Genomic DNA, 24,485 nt, shown 5'->3' on the forward strand with positions numbered 1-24,485 from the left:
CAGCCAGCAGGGACCTATAAGCAGCAACAGACGACAACCGGGAAAAAGCAAGTCAAACCCCACTCCTGGATTTTGCTAGTCACCATTTACGTTGTTTTAAATTTACAAATCTCATTTGTCTTTAAAGAAGAAGAGTTGGTTTTTATATGCCGATTTACTCTACCACTTAAGGGAGACTCAAACCGGCTTACAATCACCTTCCCCTCCCCACAACAGACACCCTGTGAGGTAGGTGGGGCTGAGAGCTGTGACTAGCCCAAGGTCATGGCTCTGTGTGTAGGAGTGGGGAAAAAAATCCAGGTCACCAGATTAGCCTCCGCCGCTCATGTAGAGGAGTAGGGAATCAAACCCAGTTCTCCAGATCAGAGTCCCCTGCTCCAAACCACTACACCATGCTTTAATTTGATCTTTTAGCTGTCAAGACAGAAAGGTTTTGTGTAGTGAACAAAGTCACTTTACAGCTCCCCCTCCCCCACTACAGGCCAAAGCAGCCGCAACTCTCAGCCCAGTTGTCCCTCGCAGAATGGAAAAGAAAGCCAAAACAACCGCACTGCCCATCAGCTTACAGGGTTTTAATTTATACATATAAAATCCTACTTCTTCTCCTTCTTCTCTTCCTTCTTGGCTTCCCCCTTCTCCTTCTCCTCTTTTCTCTCCTTCTTGCTCTCCTCCTTCTCCTGGCCCTCTTTCTTCTCAGCGTCTCTGTTGGCGATCTTGTTGTTGATCAGGTTGTGGAGGGCCACCACCGAGCGGATGAGGGAGGCCAAGTACACCACCACCATCTGGTCGTTGGTCTTCAGGTAGAAGGCCTTCACAAACTCCTGCAAGTTCACATCTGGCAGCAGGTTGAAGACGTCCTGGAGCTGGTAGATGATCTGGTGGTTAATGGGCAGCTTGCCCGTGGCCACTTTCTCCAGGTAGCTCCGGATATCGAGAAGCTTGGAGTTCAGGCCCTTCAAGCCGTGGACCTGGTTTGTGATGCGCTGCGACAGAGTGCCCACGGTGGTGTCTTTAATGTCCCTGCAACGGCCAGGAAGGGGAGAAGAGGGCGCAGTGGACAGGAAGGACCTGATCAGATCAGGTGGATCCCAACAGAGAGAGGCAGCCTCCTTGGGGCTAAGCCACACACACAGAGCAGGAGATGTCAGGGCAAGTGATTGGAAAATGGTTATACACTTCCAGATCTCAAGTGGGGGGACGGGCCAGGGAAGCCCCAAAAGCAAGAAACCCCCTGGGGAAAAGGGAGCTCAGATGCCCTATGAACTGCTGAGAGCTGCCACTGGAGTCCCCAGAGACACCTTCACACCACCCAGACTGGACTGAAAGCAAAACAGGCCCAGCTCCACTGGCCCCCCAAGTTTTCTCTCCCCCTTCTCCCCTCCCCGAGCAGCCCTGGCTGGTCTTCCACCAGCCAGCCAGCTAGTGTCCAGATGCCAAGACAGAGGCATGACAACCCCTCCCTCCCTACATTCTCTGAAGGGGGAACAAAGTCAAATCATTTCCAGAGACAGCAGGCGAGCAAATCCGCCTTTACCGTAAGAGATGCTCCACCCCAACCTCCTCGGCTTCCTCTGCTCCGATTTCACTGGTCACGTGCTCAAAGGTCTTGGATGTTGGCGTGCCATCCTTCAGGATACAAAAGCAAGCCAAATCCAGAGTCACAGCCTGAAGGCAGGAGCCAAGCGCTGCCACCAGGGTTTTTAGGCAGAAAGGGGTCCCAGCAGGTAGGCTAGAGAGAACTGTAAAGACCCAGAAACTGAGTGTGTTCTGTTACAAGGGAGGGGCCTTGGCTCAGTGGCAGAGCATCTGCTTGGCATGCAGAAGGTCCCAGGTTCAATCTCTAGCATCTCCAGTTAAAGGGACTAGGCAAGCAGGTGATGGGAAAGACCTCTCTGCCCCCCAAACCAGAACAGGACGACGACTGGCCAGTACACGAGGAGAAGCGCTGCTGGCCACCTGCCACAAAACCTGGGCTGCAGAAGTCTCAGAGGCCAGGCGGTTCGGGGCCCACTCAAGAGCATCGGTGGCACGATGCGGGTGCAGTTACTCAAGGCCTCCACAAGGGACCGGGGGAGCTGCTGCTGCACCTCAACGCAGGCCCCGCCTGAGCATGCTCATGTTGCAACCAAAGCCCGGCCGTTGCGCCGAGCTCCTTCTAGGCCGAACTGCCTCGTCATGCAGCTGTCGGGATGCTGCTTGCAAAGAAGAGACGGCACAAGGAAGGGCAAGGGAGCTTGCTTGCCACTGGCTCAGCCTCATCCCAAGCCTGACGTGTTGGCAAGGTGAGAAGAGTGACCTCACAAACCACCCCCCCCATACACACACTGAGGGGGGACCAAGGTCACTTGCCATGCTGTGCCCTGGGTTACTCACATCGTGAACTTCTTCCACAGAGATGTAGGCTTCCGTAGGCAGCCCCAAGTCCTTTGGCTTTACATCAATGATGACCAGCACCTGTTTGGAAAGGACTCTCTTAGCACCTGTTGGTGCCAACCCCCTCCTAATAGCAACGAGGGAAGTCCTTCCCTGACAAGGCAGCTGCATGGGGCCCATGCCAAGCCAAGCAGAGGGGACCCGACTCCCAATCAGTCCCAGGCAGGCAGGCTGTCCTCAGCCAAAAGACACGTCTGCTCCAAGGCCTGAAGCTCTAAGCCCACAAACAAGCAGGAGCAGCCGTCAAAGCGGAAGCCTGCCACTGCCCAAAGGAGCCTCCTGTAACCCTCGAGCGGCTTCCAGCCCCAGAGGGCTTTGCCTGTGCCAAGAGCAGCCTTACCGAGTTTGAACAGTATCTCTTCATCAGCTCATTGATGGCAATATCGTTCTTATGGAGCTTGGGACCGGTGTGGTACCACCCCACAATTCTCTCTCTGGCTAGAAAAGAGACAAAGAAAGCATGGAGGAGAGTGATCATGTAGGAAGCAGCTGGGACAGGGCCCAGACCCAAGAGCCCCTTGAAGCACCCCAGACACTGGGTCGCTCACTCAGAAGCTTACTAAGCCCCAAAGGGACTTTTAATGCCGCCTAAGATATTGCACCGTTCCACGTTGATGGAGGCAGGCACGGGCCTGGTCCTGCCGGGAGCCGGAAGCCCCTTACCGTTCACTTTCTTGAACATCCCGTACATGTTCTCCAGGTAGTCGTGGTCAAGGAACCACACAGAGTCATCTTTGTCATCTTCATCGAAGGGGACTGTGGGCAGAACAAGAAGCTGGCTTGTTATTCTGTGGCATGAGTCTCCAGCCCCACGGGTCCGAGAAGGACTGCACGCTGGCATGCTCCGCAGGGGGTCTGCTCCGCAAGGGTAGCGGTGCAAAGGAGATGGCGAGATCCCACCATGGGGCACACTGAAACTCAAAGGGAGGATTCAGCAGAGACGAGGCAGGCAGGCTGGCACCCCCCTCCCCCCAAAACCTACTTCCCCAAGGACCACCGCCCGCTGGCCCCGCCTCTCTCCCAGGCCAGAGGAACAAGGAGGGGGGTCTCCCCTGGGCCTCTTGTGGGTCGGTGGGGGGGGGGTCTCCCCTGGGCCAGGCCTCTTGCGGGTCGATGGGGGGGTCTCCCCTGGACCTCTTGTGGGTCAGTGGGGGGGGGTCTCCCCTGGGCCAGGCCTCTTGTGGGTCGGTAGGGGGGTCTCCCCTGGGCCAGGCCTTTTGTGGGTCGGTGTGGGGGGTCTCCCCTGGGCCAGGCCTCTTGTGGTCGGTGGGGGGGGTCTCCCCATGGCCTCTTGTGGGTCGGTGGGAGGGGTCTCCCCTGGGCCAGGCCTCTTGCGGGTCAGTGGGGGGGTCTCCCCATGGCCTCTTGTGGGTCAGTGGGGGGGGTCTCCCCTGGGCCAGGCCTCTTGCGGGTCAGTGGGGGGGTCTCCCCATGGCCTCTTGTGGGTCGGTGGGGGGGGTCTCCCCTGGGCCAGGCCTCTTGTGGGTCAGTGGGGGGGTCTCCCCTGGGCCAGGCCTCTTGTGGGTCGGTGGGGGGGGGTCCAGGCCGCCTCACCCGCGAAGCTGTTGGAGACGTCCAGGATCTTCTTCTGCCACGAGCCCAGCAGGACGCCCACCACGCGCTTCTGGTTGCCCACTTTGCCGATCCTGGGCCGCAAAGACAAGGCAGGGCTGGGGCGGCGCAGGGCAGGGCAGGGCAGGCCCTCCTCCCCCCCCCCCGCCACGACGGCCCTGCCAGGCAGGCCAGGCGGGGGAGGGGCGGCCCCGGGAGCCCCCGAGCAGCTGCGGGGCGGCCCCTCCCCCTCCCTCCCCCCCCGCCTCGGCCTACTCCGCCAGGCCCCTCCCCCTGGGCCTGGCGTGACTCAGCGGCCGGGGCGGCCGGCCCCTGAGCATGTGCAGAGGGCAGGGCGGCGCGGCCTCACCGGTTGAAGTGGTCGACGACGCTGAGCAGCACCAGCGGGTGGACCACCACCCGCTCCACGGCCAGCTCCGGCATCGCGGCGGCGGCGGCGGCTCCGGCTGGGCGGCGCTCCCGGCGTGCACTGCGGCCCGGCCACCCCCGGCGCCGCCTGCGTGCGCGCGCGCGGGGGGCGGGGCCAGCCGCAGGCGCCATCTTGGGAAGGGCGCAGCCTCCGACGCGGGAGCCCCCCCACTTCCGCTCTCGGGCCGGAAGCGGCGTCTGGCTCCGCCGAGGGGGGCGGAGGGAGGGGCTGCTCGGGCCTCCCGTCCGGTGACCTGAACTCGCCTCCGACCCCCCGCGGCCCTGGGAACCGGCGGCTTCCTGGAAGGAGCCCCCGCCCAGCTCAGGGAATCACGGCGCGGGAAGGGGCCACCCAGAGCCATCTAGTCCAACCCCCTGCACGGCAGGGACCTCACAGCCGCCTCCCCCCCCCCCAGTGGCCCCTACTCCAGGCCCAGAAGACGGCCACGAGGCCCTCCCTTCAGCACTGCTGACAGACGGCCATCCAGCCTCTGCTTCAAGACCTCCCGGGAAGGAAGGCGAGCCCCGCCACCTCCCGAGGAAGCCTGTTGTCCCACCGAGGAACCCCTCCAACGGTTAGAAAACACTTCCTAAAGTCCAGGCGGGATCTCATGCCAGGTCTTCCACTTTTCCTAGCATTATTGCCTTTCCCAGGGACTCTGATCTTCACTTGATGTGACCAAACTACGACCGCCTTCTTTTGGTCATTTTGGCCTCCAGGGACAGTTCAGGCTTGATTCTCTCCAGAGACCACTGGTTTTATTTGGGGTGGGGGTGGGGTGTCCAGGGCATCCGTAACCCTCTCCCCCAACACCACATGTCAAAGGAACCTGCTTTCTTCCTACCCGCTTTCTTCATTGTCCAGCCTTCACACCCGTACATAGGGATGGGGAATACGACGGCATGAATTCACTTGATCTTTGTCACCAGTGACACATCCTCACACTTCAGCACCCTTTCTGGCTGCTTCACGGCTGCCCTCGCCAGTCTCCCTCTCCTTCTGATTTCTTGGTTCTGATTTCCATTAAGGGGAACATAAACCCTTTCCAAGCAGGCCCTGCCCTTCTCCCTTCAAGAGTCAGCATCACTCAGTTCGACCCTTCATCGCTTGCCTCTGCCTGGAAGCAGGGACTGATCCATACCGCCCCCTCCCCCCCGCACACACACAGGACCAAGTCCAGCCCCTCTGGTCTCTAAGGCACGATAATTCGCAGTACCTAAAAACGGGGTCCCTTTCTCGTGGCCAGAGCACACACTACCCGTGGGTCATCATGAGGATAACGGCAGTTGCCCCCTGCACTGTTCTGTCTTCTGGTTTTATTTATTTATTTGTTTAATACGGTTTTACACAGTTTTCCCAGATAGGGCCAAAGCAGTTTATGTATACAAAGCTAAACTCAACTTGGTAGATCAAATCCAATAAAGAGCAAACTGAAACAAAAGCTCTTCTAATCAGCACTGCCTTGCGCTGCAAGAGAGGGGGGGCAACGCAACCACCCCCGGGCTGCGAGTTCCACAAAGATGAGGCTGCCAGTCAGAACATTTTGACTTGAGCAGTCACTGATTTAATGTCTTGGGGTGCAGGATGGAAAACAAGCCTTAATGGGGAGTGGTCATCAGCTCTGTCCAGGTGTTCTTTTCTGATTTCTTTCACCATTTCAAGATCACTCTTAGTTTTTGTCAGGTGAGCAATGCTATGCTCCCAGTTGCCAGTTATCTTTTGAATCCCATAGTTCCACCCATAGTAACTCCATAGAGGAATCTATTCTTCTGTTCTCTTTGACATACAGCCATGCCACCTCTGATACATCCTTCTCTGCCCTTATATGCTGGGGTAGCTCTCTTCCGCAAATTTTCCCTATCTCACTACGTTTCTGAAATGCTCACTAGGTTCTTTCATCTAAATGCATATGCTTTGCTCCCTTCTCCAAGTACTGTTGGTGTGCACGCACCCCGTTTGGGCCCTTGACTCTCCAGTTCTTGACAATTCTACCCCTTCCCTGTGCAGATGATGCAGACCGGTTGTCCATCATTCATAGCCAGATGCTGTCCAGCTCCAGTTGGATCCCGTCTGGCTTCGCGAGTCAGCCATAATGATGTACCTCATCCTGCTTTAGAAACGTCTCTGAAGGTTTCTTGAACACATGAAGCTGCCTTATACTGAATCAAACCCTTGGTCTGTCAAAGTAAATACTGTCTACTCAGGCCGGCGGCGGCTCTCCAGGGTCTCAGGCAGAGGTCTTTCACATCACCTACTTGCCTAGTTCCTTTAACTGGAGATGCCGGGGGATTGAACCTAGGACCTTCTGCATGCCAAGCAGAGGCTCTACCACTGAGCCACGGCCCTTCTTCTGAGCTGTGTTGTGCCTGGGCTTACAAACGCTGTCTTCACAAGCCTGCTTCCTTCAATAAAGGCCAGGGAGGGATAACATGAAAGTTGCTAGCCTTTCAGTGGCCCCACAGGGCTTTTACAGCAAGGCTTCAGACTAATGGCAATCTGGAGAGATTTGCATGCTGTCTCTTGAATGCTCTTCTCTTCCTGGTTTTCTCCAGCCGTTGCTTTACCATGTCATCTGATTTGGGAGATGATGGCCAGCAGCACCTGGCCTCCAAACTACAGTTTAAACCCCTGGATTGAAGTGCATTTGCAAACCAAGCCAGCATGAAGCACAGTGCCCGGGCCCCCGGAAGGGAGGGTTCGGGGTCTGCAGTGGGGGGGGAGCTGGGATTTTACGAGGCTCGGTGGCAGGCCTGTGGCAGGAATGGAGCGGGGGGGGGAGGAGTTTGGTACTCCCCTTTGAGCCTAATCCGTGGCTTGCCAATTCAGGTGTTGCAACTATGTGTGCTAGTGAAACCCAGGGGAAAGGGGTGTGTGGGGGGTGGGGTGGGACTGGAGCACAGGAAGGAGCTTGCAGGTGCACTCCCATGCATCCAACCGTGGCTTGGCCTCATTCTGGAACTGCGTCTGTATCTCAGCATAACTTTTCCTGGAAAGATTTGTCAGCAAACTATCCAAAGCCTGCCTGTGCTTGTGCAACATTTCCACTCTATGGCTTTATGAGATGCATCCCAAAAAGGATTTCCACGAGAGAGAAACGCTGAAAGAGTGCCTAACCTGTGGAGTACGCTGTGGAAAACGCTGGAGTACTAAAAGAACCGAGGCCATCTTGTGGTGTTTCTAGAGGGGGACATCGCTTAATTTCCCACTATTATCTCCCCACGTGGAATTTTTGGGTTTTGCCAGCAGAGGGAGACTTGTAACCATACAATAATGGCAGTTTTGGAAGCTCATTTTATCAATATACATATAAAACTCAATGCTCAAATTAACTAGTTCAATAAGTAATTTAGCTCATTGATTTTTGGGCCTATCCTAAGTGCCATTACAAGCTACGGATATTTTAAATGCCATTACCTAATAGACAGAATGTTTTAAGCACCTTCTATTGATTTTATTACTGCTTTATTTTGCTGTCTTGGTTTAAAATCATTTTAACCACTCGGTAATCAAGAAGAAATATATTGTTGGTGAAATACAGTCAATTTCCTAAAAACCTTTGACATCGTTAAATAAGGAATTACAGTTGTTAAATCATGTCAGGCAATAACCAACGGACGGAAAAGATATACAGTTTGGAGCAGCGGGCCAGCTTGCCAGAAAGCGCTTCTGACCTTTGCCACTCAGCCGCTCCGTATGTGACAGTCACACACCCTCCTTCTCTTTTGGGTTCTGACATCAGCGTTTTCAGCAAGAACTACGTCTGAAAGCATTTATCAAACTAATCAGCACATTAATCGATTAGTTCATTAATCTGAGATTTAAAGCGCGGATTTTAAATCAGACAAATGAACGCTGTCTTCAGTTGAAGGGCATCCTCTGCTAATGTTATGAATGACCATTTCTTGCACTTACAATGATTTCTTGAGCAGAAGATCAGTCTGTGTTAATTACTAGGGAGGGTCTGTTATCTTCATTAGGTACCGTTAAATGTCACATGTATAGAGGCAATTATAATGTGTGTGTTTTTATTGGATAATTAAACATTTCGTTTAGATGGGAGATAGTTAATGGATAGACTTGGTGAGAAGAGATTTAAAACAAGCCTGTTAGCCTCATAGCTATAGGATGTTCGCCGTATATGTTCAAGGGATGCATAAAGGTGTTTTCATGGCAGACGGCCACCAAGAGTCCAAAAAAGGGTAGCACGCTTTGGAGCAGCGGGCTGGTTTACCTGACCTTTGCCATCCGTGCTCTGGGGTGTGAGACTCACTCCCTGCGGTGTCCTTGAATTCACTCTGTAACTTGGCAATTGGGAAGTTCTCTTCCATCCGTCCTGCTGCTAATCGTGCCGCATGCCACTGTTAGGCCTCAGGTGGGGTTGCCCAGCTGCTCCCTCCCAGATTATCAGTCCCACTGAGCAAATCAGCCAGTGGATGTAGACTGCAAATTTGGCAGTGTGTCCATTGCCTAATCAAAGAAGAGTAAAACGATGTAGTAATCTTGGAAGCTCAATAAAGGCCTGCAGATGTGACGAGGCGCGGTTTAACTATGGATCAGCAGCCATCGATGCATGATTTTGCCTGGGAATCCTGCGTTGCAATGGAGGGATTTCGAGGGATTACGCAGTTGCAGAAGCAAAATTGGGGATTGGATCCTGTAAAGTCAAGTGCTTTAATCGTTCCTCGATCTCTTTTGCCCACAGCTGCAATCTAAGGGAAGCCACTGATTGGCACCGTGTGTGGCCGCGTTCTGAGGTCGTTGCTGGGTCCTGCTGTGGGAGGGCAAGCACAGCCATGGGCACAGGTGGGCTCTGGGTCAGGAATATTTGGTCATTGAGGCAGGTACAGCTACACGGATTGCGTTTCTTCTTGTGAGTTCAGAATTACCGTGCCTGGGATGAGGAATGCTGCTGCGCGTCTCCCCCACTGCCCCCCCCACCCTCAGCTCCTCATTGGGCCCATTTCCATATGCAGGTGAAACTCACTAGACTCGGTCGGTGAAAATGCTGCTTGTTCTCTGGAGCACAGAATGAGGTGAGAGCTCTAGAGAGAGCCATATGTTTCATACCAGCCCAGAAGAAGGATTGCCGTATCATGGTAGTTTTCTGTGATCTTTCCACGGATTTCACATTTTTTCATATTTCATTGTGTAGCTGAGCAAGCACAATCCTCCCTGGCCTCTGCTACAGTGTGTAAAACACTCTCTGAATAGATGCACAGCCAAAGGTGCAGCACAGTTGAACACCCCCCTCCCGGTCATCTTTATTGCTTATGCTAAGGTCTGGGAGCTTAGAAACACAAAAGCCGCTGCAACATCTAGAGGGCAAAGAAAGGCAAATTAAAAGGGCCACAGGAAGCCACCTCATGTTCTTAGCACATACCATTTTTTAACCAAGAAAGCCAACCGTTAAAAAGGTTTCACTTGCAATAATTTTTCCACACCTTGAGGACTAGCAAATTCTTTAATATGAGCCTTTATTTGTACAAAGCAAAACTTCAAAACCACTCAAAAGCTTTCTTATTAACTGCTGTCAGTCCTGTGATTTACAGGGGCAATAAAGATCTGGAGGGGGCGCATTCATCATGGAGTTCAGCGCACCAGGAGCCATTTTCTCAAGCGGTACAGCCAAGTGATAAAATGAGTTCTTTTGTTCTATAACCTTCTTAAAATGTGTGTGTTGGTCTATCTGGCATGTAGCTCGGCCCGGGCTCCTGAAGCTCTGCATCTCCCCGCAATGATGGATGGCAGCGAGGCAGATGCTGATGATACATCTGGAACAGCAGATTCTCTGAGTGATACAAATTTACTTCCTGCTTTCTATTAGTTGCCAGCATTATTTATTCCTCCACTCTTAATTTTTATTTTATTTGCATGACACTTTTGAAATTGGGTGGGGGAAACTACCATATCTACCTTTCCTAGAACAGATAATTCTGATTTAGGAGAATATAAAATCCTCATGTTTGTAACAAGAAACAATTCTTCTGATTTGTGATGTGGACACTGGGAAGCAAAACCTGGTTATTCTGCATTGTGGCCCACTGAGGTAGACCGTAACTTTGGTTTCTGTCCTCCAGTGATGGCAGGTGGGAGAAAATGTTCATTTGTAACAACAACAACCTCACCGGAGTGCTTTGCGTGCTAAAAAATGAGACTTGTGAAACTATTCATTAATACAAGTAACAGAGTCCCAGGTAAATTGGCTGAGGTTTAATCTAATTTGGGCCCAAAACAAGCTTTTAAAAACATAAATCCAATTACATTTTATGAGAGAAAATAACAAGGGTGGCTCTTTGTCATTCCAGCTCATCACGAAGATGGTTTCCCACAGGCTCACGTTGATTTTCTTCAGAGACATTTTTGAAAACAGCCGTGACCAAATCTATTCAGGTGGGTTTTCAGAAATGATGGAAGTTCATTTTGAACCCAATTATTTCTAGCTTAGTCATGTTTTAAGTTTGGCTGGGTGGGGGTGTCTCTTCGTTGTACATTTTTGCCTACATTTCATTATTTATGTGTCTGTTAGTTTGTAAACTGCTTTGAGTCCCCGGTATGGGAGGCAAGTGGGGGGAAATATTTAAATGTAAAGTACAAATAGGCCACATAGGATGCATCATATAATTGAGACTTTGAAGCTTTTGTTTTTAAAATGAAGAAAAATTAAATCCTGTGCAACAGAGAAGCAAGTCTTGTGGGTCATGTGTTCCCCCCCCCCCACACACAATCAAGAGGCAAACGGCATTTCTGGACCCGGCAACTTGTGTGGGGTGGACAGAGCAACTTCTCACACTTGGAAAAGTGTCCAGGGTGGTGGGCATGCTCCCAGGAGTGAGCAGCGGGGAAGCCCCACAGCCAGCTCACGGTTCACTCTGTCCCCTTCTTGGACTTTCATAGCCTCTCCAGGGTTACCTGGCTGGGGGCCATCCTGCAAACGTTACCTGCTGGTTACCCAACTGATATTATTGGGTCTACACTTGAGCAACAGCTGGTTAGTTTGAGCCTTAAGAATGAGATGTGAGTGAATGTTTCTTTTCTCCTGTGCTGAGAGAGTAAGAGAGAGCGGCCTTGGTCCAGACAAGGATGAGGAGCACAGGCAGACTCCAAGTCCCTTGCAAGTAGGCAGCTTTCTCTTGGGCAAGATGGACTTGGCCCTGGTTCTCTCCTATCAACGTGAGGACACACTGTGATGTCACACAGCAGGGAATACACATGGCAATCCATCATACAAGGAAATTCACTGCCAGACCAGCAGGCAGAGTCTGTGGGGTAGCTTGGGAGGAAGCATGCCCACCAATGGCGGCTGAAGGGAGCCCGCTGGGGGGGAAGGCCGTGGGGCCGGCTTCTAACCAGTGTAGCCAAGATACGGGGAAAGCAGGGCTTTGGTGCGTCTGTCGTGGGGATCAGCGGCAGCAGAGAGGGTCCTCGGGCCTGTTTGCTGTCATTTTATGGCAGCACTTACAATCCGAGTAGGAAAGATCTTGGCCAGAGGGAAGCTGGCTTCTTTTTATATAGCTGCAAAGGGAATTCTGTGTTTGTTCTGATGCTTATCATATTGTTAAGTCTTTTGCCTGATATTTTAAGTTGGAAATTATAAGTGTTCTTTGTACTCCAGGGCCTCATTTATATTGTAATTTCTTTAAAGGTTTTAAGGATCTTTTAAAAAAACCTTTCTTTTATGAAGCAGTTTGGGGGTCAGTTTTTATAAAAGTGTGCTTTTATGTTTGATCGTTTAAAGACCATCTGTTAACTGAAAGCAAGCATGAGTGAAGTTGCCGTTGTGTTTCCTCTTAGTCATGTATGAGAGAATATACGGGGGCAGCCCGCTGGAGCTCTAAACAAAAATGGGAAAAGCAGATGTTGCAGCCATGTTACCTTGTTTTCTTTTACAAGAACAAGAAATTCTTAATAGTGCTCCTTTCTCTAGCCATTCTTGGAAAGCGATGGCTGATTCTGTATTGACACAGCAGGAGGCTTTTGCTTAGAGTAATTGAAGAGGATTTAAAAAAATGAGTGATAGAACTTATGGCTGGAAGCATACGAGGAAAGAGTCAAATGTACACTTTGAAATAGTTAGTATTCCCTGGCCTGCGAGGTCTCGTTTGTTACGTTGCAGCACTGAGCCATGAATTTAAAAAACCGGAGAAAATACGTGTTCATACTGGTGTCTCTCTGTCCAAGAGACCTCATAAGAACATAAGAAAGGCCCTGCTGGATCAGACCAAGGCCCATCAAGTCCAGCAGTCTGTTCACACAGTGGCCAACCAGGGGCCTCTAGGAAGCCACTAACAAGACGAGTGCAGCAGCACCATCCTGCCTGTGTTCCACCGCACCCAAAATAATAGGCATGCTCCTCTGATATTAGAGAGAATAGGTATGCAGCATGACTAGTATCCATTTTAACTAACAGCCATGAATACCCCTCTCCTCCATGAATATGTCCACTCCCCTCTTAAAGCCCTCCAAGCTGGCAGCCATCACCACATCCTGGGGCAGGGAGTTCCACAATTTAACTATGCGTTGTGTGAAAAAATACTTCCTTTTATCTGTTTTGAATCTCTCACCCTCCAGCTTTAGCAGATGACCCCGTGTTCTAGTATTATGGGAGAGGGAGAAAAACGTCTCCCTGTCCACCCTCTCCAAACCATGCATAATTTTATACACCTCTATCATGTCTCCCCTCAGCTGCCTTCTTTCCAAGCTAAACAGCCCTAAACATCTTAACCGCTCTCCATAGGGCAGTTGCTCGTGTCGCCTAATCATTTTGGTTGCTCTTTTCTGCACCTTCTCAAGCTCTGTAACATCCTTTTTTAGGTGTGGTGACCAGAACTGTACACAGTATTCCAAGTGTGGTCTCACCATTGATTTGTACAAGGGCAGTATGATATCAGCAGTTCCATTCTCCATTCCTCGTCCAATTATGGCCATTGACTTTAGTAAGGAGCTCTGAGAAGAAGGAGCAAAATTTATTTTTCGCGTCCGCCCAGTGAAGAGCACCCAAGGCACACGCTGGCCACAACACTGGATTATTGATCCTGTGCACGGTGGACAAACATTGCACTCAGTCGCTGGTTCGCAGTCACTGCTTCCTGTGGAATTTCAGACTGTTGCTACTAAAGAGCAAGACAGATTTAAGGGCAGCTGAAGAATGGCAAGACTAGAGTTTTAGATTTGCTGCTACAAAAACGAAAAATAATAGCAAGTACTTGGCCATACAGCTCCGTGTGAGCTGGCTGAGATGTTTGGAAGGCTTAGGGGTGAGAGTGGCTCTTGAAAAAGAGAATCGGCTTTTGTGCTCTTCTCTCCTGTCACAGCTCTTTAATGAAGGATACCAGTGGGTAGTCAGAAGGTGGCTGATCCTGGTACAGCCCTTCCTGTCCCTGAGGCTGAGTGCAGGGTGCTGTTTTTTTGGACTGCAGACTGGATCCGTACACGTCAGGCCAAGCGCTTTCAGCCCTTCTGCCATGGAGGGCTGAAAAGCCGGCCAGCGTGTGTTTGATCTTGGTTTCCGGACGGACTAATGGCCACACAGGAAGGTGGAGGACAGGCCTCTCCGGGCGATAACGCAGGGCTGTTTTGTCTTGCGATTCTCTTGCGAATGTAGCGAATCTCCCTTTGTCGAAACGCATGATCGTCTCCAACCCGCGGGTCCAACCTACTTCCATCACGAAACTGCCCCTGGTTTTCCCATCCCACTTTTGCAGTGAAAAATAAGTAAAGTTTCGCGGCAATTGTGGGTGCTTGCTGGTGCGTTTCTCAGCACACAGGTCAAGTCCTCTGCGTCCCAACATGCCCCCAATTGACTTTCCCCCTCCCTCTCCTCCTCCCATTTCCCTCCTGGGTGACCTCGGGAACATGTCCACCATTTGCCAGAATGCCTGGACATCCCCCGAGTGCTCCTTCACCCTTTATTTTGAATTTTTTAAAAAAACATTATGTTGGAATGTCAGTGTACCAACTAAATTAATTGGCGGGCAGGTAAGCCCTTCAGCCATTGCTCACCTACACACACACACACACACACACACCCTCTGCTGCGGGATGGAATAATGTGGGAAAGAACGAGAGCAGGCCTGCCCCCCCTCTCCCCGCCAAGAACGAAGAAGCAGCTCTCCTCCATGGCTGGCCTTTTGGAAGCCTCCTCCCCCACCGCCCCAGAGCTCTTTCGCTGCCCTGCCGCCTCGCTGCACTCTAAAAAATTCATGATGCCGGGTTTTGTTTTGTTTTTTTGCAAATTATTGGGAAATCTCTGACCAAGCTGGAATTTGTACTCAGGTCTCTGATTCCAAGGGGGGTGAGTGGATGATGCGTCAGAACCTCATTTGCCCTGAAAGATCCTTTAAAAAAAACAACACACACACACATTTTGGCTTTCTTTGCAACGTTATGTAATTCCCTCCCCAGGGAGATTTGTCTGTCCCCCTCTGTCATTGTTTTCTGCAAGCAGATGAAAACTCCCTCACTGACCCTCCTTCCCATTATAGTGTTTTCTTTTTAATTGTTTTTATAATGTGTATTTTAAAAAATGTTTTGATGGGTTTGATTATTTGCTGCCTGGGGGGCCCTGAGTTGGGTGGAAAGGTGGCATTAAAGTGTTTTAAATAAACAAAATATATTTGTTTGCTATTAATTTCACTCACCAGGAGAAGTGAGTCTAAGTGTTTGCTGTGTGTGTGTGTGTGTGTGTGTGTGTGTGTGTTAAGTGCCGTCAAGTCGCTTCCGACTCATGGCGACCCTATGAATCAAAGTCCTCCAAAATGTCCTGTGTTTGACAGCCTTGCTCAGATCTTGCAAATTGAAGGCTGTGGCTTCCTTGATTGAGTCAATCCATCTCTTGTTGGGTCTTCCTCTTTTCCTGCTGCCCTCAACTTTTCCTAGCATGACTGTCTTTTCCAGTCTTTTCCAGTGTTTGCTACGATGGGATAATCCACACTTGATTTTGTGGGTAAGAGGAAAAAGCAGTACCGGAGGGGGGGCAGTGACTGGCAAAGGGGGGGGGGCTCCTGTTTGCGGGTCATTCATTGTTTGCTGGTTCTTGACAAAGATTACTACCCTGGTGCATTCTGGGCAAGGTGCCGTTTCCTCTCCCCTGGCGTACCATAAGCAATGCTTGTCAGTCTTGTTGATACATAAATGCATGTGGCTTTGACTGAAGAAGAAGAAGACTTTCTCCATTCGTGGTGAAATGTCATGTTTCCCATCCATTTTCAGACTCTGGTGGTCATCCCATCTTCCCCGGCTCTTATTATTGGATTCTAGAAAAGGTTAATTAGTTATCCACTGAGCTTGGTGGAAGAAGATTTTAAAATATAATATTAGGCAACGTCCTACTGGGGTATGAAGGTAACACCACAAGGGGGTACTATAATTTTATCAAATTTGTCCTAGTAAGTTGGTTTATTAAGGTGAATTGATTACAGCCTGCAGAGTTAATTTTAATATGCTAATACACCACAGCAAGTTGGAAACTAAAATAAAGTGATACAATTAATTCAAATTTATGGCAGGCAGGGAAGCTGCGTCAAGTCGTCCGTCAATTCCATTCGCACCATGTAGGGGCATCTCGGCTTTCACGCTCCATTTTCATTAAACATCAGCTGGCTGCTGTCTCTACATTAATGTCTCTGGAATGTGGAAGTAATTTGGTTAAAGGAAGTTTGGTGAAACTTGGCTCAGGTTCAGTAAAGAAAACACATAATCCTTTATGTTCATTAAGCGCCTGAGAGTTTCTGTGTCTTTTAATGCACTTCAGGAACTTTAGAACTGTAGCAAAGAGCCTGCAGTAAGCTTGTTAGGCTATTGTTTAATGGCAAAATCACTTATGCCAAAAACTCTTCTCTTAATGCCATATCCTTCTTCTTTTGCAAATCTAGGAGAGGCTCTGGATTCGGAGGGGGGGTCTTGTTTTTGATTGGGCAGCCCCTGGGAAGGAGGATGATCCCTGAGCGTTCTGTGTCCCCTTGCCTGCAAGCGAGCCCAGCGACAACACAGCAGGATGCCCAGGGGACCGCCTGTTGCCATGAAGCTGCATTTTCATGGCGTCACCTGCAGCGTCGGCTACTGAGGGAGGCCATGGAATGGGGAATGGTCTCTGCTTCATTGGCCCCCTGCGGGAGGTGTCTGAATTCCCAGTGGAGGCTGCAGTTCTGGCCTTTGGGGCAACCAGCTTTAGGCTAATATTGGCCTTACTTACCCACGACTCATCTTAAGAGACACAAAAAACAGGTGAGGCCATACCTGTGATATGAGGGTTCCCCCCACCCCGCCGCCATACTGATGGGCCAGTATGGTGGCTCGCTGTATTAGACAATATAAAACAGTGTCCCTGTGGAGCACGTAAGTGGTTGCCCTCTTCAGGAACTAAGCTGGGTGCTGTTGCTACCAAGTATCCCACATAGGGTTGCCAGCTCCGGGTTGGGAAATACTTGGAGATTTTGGGGGGCAGAGACTGAGGAGGGTGGGGTTTGGAGAGGGGAGGGACTTCAATACCACTAAGTCTAATTGCCAAAGCAGCCATTTTCTCCAGGGGAACTGTCACCTGGAGATCATTTGTAATAGCAGGAGATCTCCAGCCACCACCTGGAGGTTGGAGCAACCCAAAACAGCACTATGACAATATAATGCAAATAAGTGAATTTTATAAAGTGCTAAAGTGAATAAATATATACAACATGTACAAATAGGAGTACAACCAGATACAAAATTTTACAAAAAGCAATCCAATAAGTATGACTGTCCAAAGGATATCACGGATCCTAATTCAACAGGTAAGTCAAAGTGTATGACCAATTAGGATATCATTTGATGTAAAAGTCTTTGATTCTTTCAAATTGTTTTTAGGTTTCAGTTATTGGAGCAAAGCCACAGGAAAAAGATGTCAGACACTCCGGCACATATATATATATTTATTATTGGTAAGAATTTTACATTAATCTCATGTTTGCATAGTCTTTTATGAATTTAATAATGCTTTTAATGGTTATTATAAGTGTTTGAGTTTATAGTTGAATATATGCATTTATGATACACAGATACAGGTCACCGAAGAAGCCATATGCGAAACGTGGTCCCGATCTTGACGACACGTCTGACATCTTTTTCCTGTGGCTTTGCTCCAATAACTGAAACCTAAAAACAATTTGAAAGAATCAAAGACTTTTACATCAAATGATATCCTAATTGGTCATACACTTTGACTTACCTGTTGAATTAGTATCCGTGATATCCTTTGGACAGTCATATTTATTGGATTGCTTTTTGTAAGATTTTGTATCTGGTTGTACTCCTATTTGTACATGTTGTATATATTTATTCACTTTAGCACTTTATAAAATTCACTTATTTGCATTATATTGTCATAGTGCTGTTTTGGGTTGCTCCAATTATCCTTACAGCACTGAGCCTTTATTTCTTGTGGTTTACCACCTGGAGGTTGGCAACCCTAAACCCACATGAGAGGCGAAAGCATTGGAAAGCACACTGCTAAGGCCAGAAAGAGAAAAATCACTCTGGGAGGAAGGGCTCTATGGATTGTGGCTCTTTAGATCAGGTGCGCTTGGCCCCAGAGCCATCAGGCAGTCACACAGATTAGAGCTTTAGAAAAGGACTGTTTTACTTTAGATGTATATCAACTGTCTTTTGTTGAAATACAAGGTTTCCAAGGACACTTAGGTGGCTGGGAGCTCCAGTGCCCCCGCAGTGGCCTTGGTACGCCTGCCTCTGCGTCGCTTGGCACGCTGTTTGAATTTCTCGGAAGGAGATCAGAGCAGGATCGGTAGCCCAGCATTCTGTCCCTGTCCGCGACCATTTGTGCACAGGAGGTTTTGCCTTGGGTTTGCCACTCTCTAGACGCACATTTCCCCCATCCGAATTCTCAAAACTCTGCACGGGGGCTTATTGTTGAGTTTGAAGAATTTGGATGGGGAAAATGTGCACCTAGAGAGCGGCAAATCCAAGGCAAAACATCCCACGCATACTGTAAATGGCCTGCGTCTGCTCCTGAAAAGGCTGTAAGTGGAGAGTGAAGACAACCGACCCGTGTCTTTTGCTGTTTGCCCCCAGCAGGCATAGAGGCGGTTTGGTCTTGCCAGGTCTCGGCACTCTGACCTCCAGTGGCTCCCGAGGGCCTCCCACAGAGATATTGCCCAGCCCTTCTGCCAAAGGCAGGGTTGCCAAACTCCAGGTACCCAGCGTTCCATCCTGTAATTTTACCATCATTACTGCAGTTTATTGATCTGTCAGTTTAAAGTGCCCCAGTATTATTTCACCACCCAACGGCACTGAAGTTTTTTTTTAGAATAACTCCACTTTTAATTTAAAAAGTCTCATTTTGTGACTCAGGTATGCCAAAGTGCCAGCTTCAGGGCGCTTCACTGTGTCAGGTGAAATAAATCACAAGCCAGAAGGAAAACATATCAGAAAATAAAATGTGAGCCATAAACAGAATAGGCCAAAAGAGAAACTTTTTTTTTGCAAATGCAATGAATGATGTTCAGTTCGTCTCTCTTTATACATCTTCTGTTTTCTTACATCTGCTACACTCATTTAGGATTTTTTAAAAAAGAAGATTTCCATTCATGTGCTGTCATCTGTCCCTCCCAAAGGACTGCACAGCATTAATAAAACAGGTAGCTGAACATGCCGCACAAGCCCAACAATGGAATTATTTTAATGTTCACCGAATCTGAGCAGATTGGAAAATGACACGTGCAACACCCGGAAGAGGGGGCACCTGGGAATTAAAGCTGTCTTGCTGCTGAACAGAAGTCTTGAGTCGTTCCAGTTGTCAGGAACTGTCCTCCCTCCGGGTCACTGTGTTATGTGAGTTTGAAGAGAACCGGTTTACGAACAGGCCACACCCCAGACCAAGAGAAGAGGCTTCCTCCTGTGATAGCCCTTTGCCAGGCTTGCATTTGTTTAGCATCACAACTGGCTAGCTTAGGGATGCCAACCTCCAGGTACTAGCTGACGATCTCCTGCTATTACAACTGATCTCCCCACACATGCACCGGTCAATGCAGCTCATTCTCACAACTTGGCCAAGGCCACTTCGCCATGAGAGCCGTGACGGCACGGTCAGTGATGAAGTTGCAAAACTGACATCCAACTCGTGTGTTTTCCCAGCATGAGCGTCCACATGTGACAAAGGTAGCACCGTAGCCTTAGAAGAAGTGTGAAAAAAGAGCGAATTTGCTGCTATTTCTGCTCTCGGAAGCAGGTCAAGTATGGCTTGTGTCCAAAAAGCCGTATGACGACACCTCTGGGCCTCTCCTCTGCTGAAGGAGTTCCCTCGTCCACAGATGGCCGCATGTGTGCTGGCACCTGATGGGAGACTGCCCCCCCCAAGCTCTGGCCACAAGGGCAGGTGGGAACAGCAGATTGTCCCATGGTCACTGCTGATTTGGGAGTTCAGGCGTCGGCTGCTGTCGTAGGTTTCTTTCAGCCCGGGAAGTTCTGGCACCTTTTCCTCTCTGCAGCTCCTTCAGCAGGACCTCTTGAGGAGTGAGCGGCGCAAAGCGCGTAGCGCATTAACAACTCAATTTTTGTCGAATGGAGCTCCCCCCTCCCCTCCCCTCCCCTCCCCTCCCCACAGCCACCCCCTGTCGGGCATGAAATTAAACTGCATGCACAGAACCAAATGATTGCTGTAGCTCTTGTGTTCCCAGCGGTGACTCTCTGGAGGACGCCATTAGTAATGCCAAGAGGAACTGAGCTGGAACGAGGTGAGAGCATGGCTGCCAATCGATGTTGATAGGGCACCTGGCGAGATACCCTGGCATAGCCCTGGCGGAGCGGAAAGGATCACAGAGCACGCCCACGAGGAGCTCGAGAGACCCTGGAACGCCGGTCGTGTTCTGGTGGGACCGATGCAAGCTCCCTCCCCTCTCTTGCACAGAGGTCTGCTTGCTGTTCCGCAGTGAAGCCTTTGGGCTTCCCCCCCCCCCCCACTACGGCTCTGGAGGTATCTCTGCCCAGAAACAAACAAGCCGTTCATAATCCTGGCTTGTAAGCACCACAACAATTAGCAGCTTAAGGCAAGGCAGATTGCAAATCTCAACTGATTTGCTTAGAATTGCAGCCACAGATGGTTCCAGTGATGTGGAAGGAAACCTGAAGCCCTAAAATGGTGGGGTGACCTCTGGTTTTCACTCAGATCTTATACATTTTTCATGCTAAAATATTTTCCCACTTTCTCATCCCCGCAATATGAGGCAGCATCATGGATAAAGTGGCCACCTGTTGGATGACAAAGCGGCAAATAAGCCCCCCCTGCCCCCCTGACTTGCTGCCTTTTGTTCCTCTTGGGCTTGCCTGGTTGTTAACATGCTCAGCCGCGCTTGAGGACGAAAATCCCAGCCCGCCTGGCTGGCAGCCTCCCAACAGCCAGGCCTTGGCAGATGCAGCCTGGTGCGTAATGGCATTTGCCGAGCAGATTGCCCACCCCCACCCCCAAGGAAACATGCGGGAAACAGCTTGTGATGAGAAGGGGGAGCGAGAGGGACGGCATGCGCTCGAACCGTCTGGGAATGCCCCCTCGCTCTCCTGCCAGCGGGAATAAACGGGACCTTTGATCCCCTCCCATCCTCATAGTGAAGATGGTTCGGCTCCGTTAAAACTAAGCAGCCAGCTTCCCTTTCCGTTTTGGTCAGGGTTCTTTGCTGGTGTTTTTAAAGCGAGTGGGTTTCAAACACTTTGTTAGTTGGAATATGTGGTTATGAGGTTAGAGTGGCATTATGCACGAGGAGGGCCGGGAGTTCTGCGGGGGTGTAGAGAACGTCACTGTCTGCTTATAGCAGCTGCTGCTGGGTATATGGGCGGGGACGGGTGGGGATGTCTTTGCATCCCCATCCTACTTTGCCTGGCGGCCTCTGCTTGGTAAGGGAGGGGGATTACAGCCTCCCCTCCCCCTAAGGTTGCCAACCTCCAGGTAGTAGCTGGAGATCTCCTGCTATTACAGCTGGTCTCCAGCCAATAGAGATCAGTTCCCCTGGAGGAAATGGCCACTTTGGCCATTGGACTCTATGGCATTGAAGTCCCTCCCCTCTCCAAACTGCACCCTCCTCAGGCTCCACCCCCAAAATCTCCTGCCGGTGGCGAAGAGAGACCTGGCAACCCTCCCTCCCCCCCCCCCATGCATCCTCCCCTCGCTCCCCAAGGGACTTTGAACAGGACAGAGAATCCTCCTTGGACTGGGGTGTGAGGACTTTATATGCTGATTCTATTACCTTGGGCAGATGATGAGAAGGGAGGGCACCTTGGCCATCTTCTGGGCATGGAGTAGGGGTCACTGGGGGTGTGGGGGCAGCGGTAGTTGTGAATTTCCTGGATTGTGCAGGGGGTTGGACTAGATGACCTTGGCGGTCCCTTCCAACTCTATGATTCTAGCCAGCAGAACAAAGCCCCCCCCCAGCCACCCCCTGCCTGTGTTCTTGTCCAGATCCATGGTGGGCTAGCTCCCTCAGCGTCTTCTAGCTTTGGTGACCAAAGGGAAGCCCCATCACCCAAGGTGGCACAGGGCAAGGCCTGGCCCTCTCTGCCCCGGTTGCTGGGCAGCTGAAGCTGTCTGGCCCAGCAGGTCGTAGCCCTGGCAGCCGATCGATAGCCCTGGTTCCAGGTGGGGACCACCTATGGGAGCCAGCCACGGGTTGGTCGGGCTCTCCCTACAGTCTGCTGTAAACCAGCCAGGAAAAGGGTCCGCACCTTTTGGTGGTGGTTGTAGAGAATCGTTCTTGCTGCTGTGTGGGTCATGGCCCTGAGCAATCCTGTGATTTCCATCCCACATATCTTACAGGAACAAACAATGGGGCACGGGTGAACACAAAGCGCAGCTGGAACACGTGGTTTGTGTAATGTGTAGACGAGTGACCTTCAAGTCAGGTGAGGCACAGTTGGCACCAAACCAATGGGGGATGTCGCCTGTGGACATCAGTTTCTGTCTCTCTCTCTGCCATAGGGATGATCTATCACAACTTGGCAATTTCAAGCTATCGTGGTCTAGGGACGGCAGGTTCACCCGCTGTTCCTCCCCATTACTGCCCATTAGATAGCAAGACACAGCAAGTGCAGTGTGTTTCCAGAGATCAGGCTCAGTACATGCAAAATGTGAGAAAGTTTAATAAATGCATAAAAAGAATGCAAATGTTCTGTTCAGGCATTTCAGGCCAAGCAAGGGAGCAATAACAACAAAAAGTGAGAAAACGCAGTCCTCTTTCCCTACACTGGGTACTTCCTGAATGATGGTTATATATTTACTTGAAGTTGCAGTAGTTTAAAGCTCAGCATCACCTTAATTCTCACCATTTGATCTTCTCTCTGTGGTCTCTTGTCGGGTGGACAGGATGAAGTACCTGGGTGAAAGCATAATCCATTCCAGCTCCTTGGATGAATACAAGCCAAGAGCAAGATGCAAGAGTCAGGGAGCTTCTTCCCCCTGTCCTGAGTTTAAATCACCTCTCTTGTTCTCCCTTCCCCATTGGGAGTGACCTTAGTGTTCCTTCCAGTCCCCCAAGAAGAGTTTTCCTTCTATCACGTCCCAGCTTGATGGCTCTAGGTGTGACTTACTGGCAGGGTATGAGGTAGGAAGCCACTGTCCTGCCATCATAATGAAGAGCCTGGGAGCTGAACAGCTCCTTCCTTTAACCAACTCCTTTCTGCCAGCTACTAGCTGGCAGCCGGGCTCCTGAGGACACACAGAGTGTAGTCACCGTGTTTGAAATACTGGGGTGGAGGGCATTCCTCGGCAGCATTCAGACTAGGGTTGCCAACCTTCAGGTACTAACTGGAGATCTCCTGCTATTACAACTGATCTCCAGCTGACAGAGATCAGTTCGCCTGGAGAGGGCTGTCTGCCAAGGAAAGAAGCTCTACAGAGATGTAAAGGCCAACCCTTCCAGCCTTCCAGACCATCTTTCTTGAACGCACCATCTTTACATCTGCCAGGTGAGCAATTAATCGCTCAGTTGGACTTTTAGGGATGTGGCTTCACAGCAGATCTGATTGTCCTGCCAAGAACCACAAAGCACGGGCCCAATTAAAATGCTGATTTAATTTACGAGACCGAGGCATGGAACGCGAATGCTTGAAGTGACGGTGACAGGCCCAGATTTCAAAACCACCTTAAAAAAATAAAAAACAAATGCTTCTCCCCCCACCCCCAATTAAATTTCATTAATACCAGGCTTTTAATAAGTTTTCTTGGAAGCTAAATCAATCTCCAGACAATAATGAAGGCTTGAAGGTACCGAATCTTTTACGAGGCAGGCAGTGCTTGTTAGAAGGAATAAATGTTGCAGGAATCAGGTTTTATAAAAAAATAAATGCAATAAAATTACCCATAACATGACTTGGCAAGGGGTGTTTCTTTTGTAAGGGAGTGGAAGCTCTAACAACTGACAAATCCATTAAAAAAAAACCCTTTGGTCAATATTTTGGTGTTCTGAGTGTTCTGTGGTCCCCTTTCCTTAATTCCAGAAACGCCTCCTCAACAAGAGGTCTCCTCTGGAGGAAAGCATGTTCCTGAGCACCCTACTGCTCAGGGCCACCCGTTTCACCTCATCTGGCGTCACTTTAGCTCCCCCCCCCCAAGCACTGGAGCGGCCACCCTTGCTGACCCCACTGCTTCCGGGCACTGGAGGCCTCTCCATGGGGTGCCACATGGTCAGCATGGGGTGGCATGGAGAATGGGCAAGGTGTCCCCCCAGCTCCGAGGGTCTACACTGTTCTGGCCTCAGGCTTCTGCAGAGGATGCCACGCAGGGCCTGGAACACAGGAGCAGGACAGGTCTGGCGGGGAATCTGGTCGGCCAGGAGGGTTGTGGCAGGGACCTTTCTCCCCTCTCCTGCCCCTGGAATGTCTCTGACAAGTCCTGCCCAGATCTCATGTTGCAAAACGCCCAGGTGAGTGGTGCTCAGCCCCCTCATGCTGCCCTGCCTCGCACAGCGGCCTGTTGGAAGAGGCAACGTCCGGTGCACCAGGAAGGAGAGAAAAAGACTCTGAAGGGGGCTGCAAGAGGGCAGTGAGAGAGGACAGCGAGGTCGGTGCCTCCCCTCCTGTTAAGGGTCATTCCTTGTCTGTC

General features: G+C 50.5%; 1 protein-coding gene across 1 annotated transcript; it reads right to left on the reverse strand.

Moving 5' to 3' along the window:
- Positions 1–551: 551 nt before the first annotated feature.
- On the reverse strand, positions 552–4,458 carry PSMD7 (proteasome 26S subunit, non-ATPase 7). Its single transcript, XM_056862773.1, has 7 exons — positions 4,355–4,458; positions 3,988–4,079; positions 3,097–3,189; positions 2,774–2,871; positions 2,374–2,454; positions 1,535–1,626; positions 552–1,020 (listed from the first exon to the last, which is right to left on the reverse strand). Exons 1-7 carry the CDS (start codon positions 4,426–4,428, stop codon positions 594–596), a joined length of 957 nt encoding a protein of 318 aa, XP_056718751.1. The 5' UTR covers positions 4,429–4,458; the 3' UTR covers positions 552–593.
- Positions 4,459–24,485: the final 20,027 nt, after the last annotated feature.

The sequence above is a fragment of the Euleptes europaea genome, chromosome 17 (assembly GCF_029931775.1).
Source record: "Euleptes europaea isolate rEulEur1 chromosome 17, rEulEur1.hap1, whole genome shotgun sequence".
NCBI lineage: Eukaryota > Metazoa > Chordata > Lepidosauria > Squamata > Sphaerodactylidae > Euleptes > Euleptes europaea.

Coding starts and splice junctions, on each gene's coding strand:
- PSMD7 (XM_056862773.1), bottom strand. CDS start 4,428: ATGCCGGAGCTGGCCGTGGAGCGGGTGGTGGTCCACCCGCTGGTGCTG. Junction 2,455..2,773: donor AGAGATACTGTTCAAACTCG/GTAAGGCTGCTC, acceptor CTTTCCAAACAG/GTGCTGGTCATCATTGATGT. Junction 1,021..1,534: donor GGGGTGGAGCATCTCTTACG/GTAAAGGCGGAT, acceptor TGGCCGTTGCAG/GGACATTAAAGACACCACCG.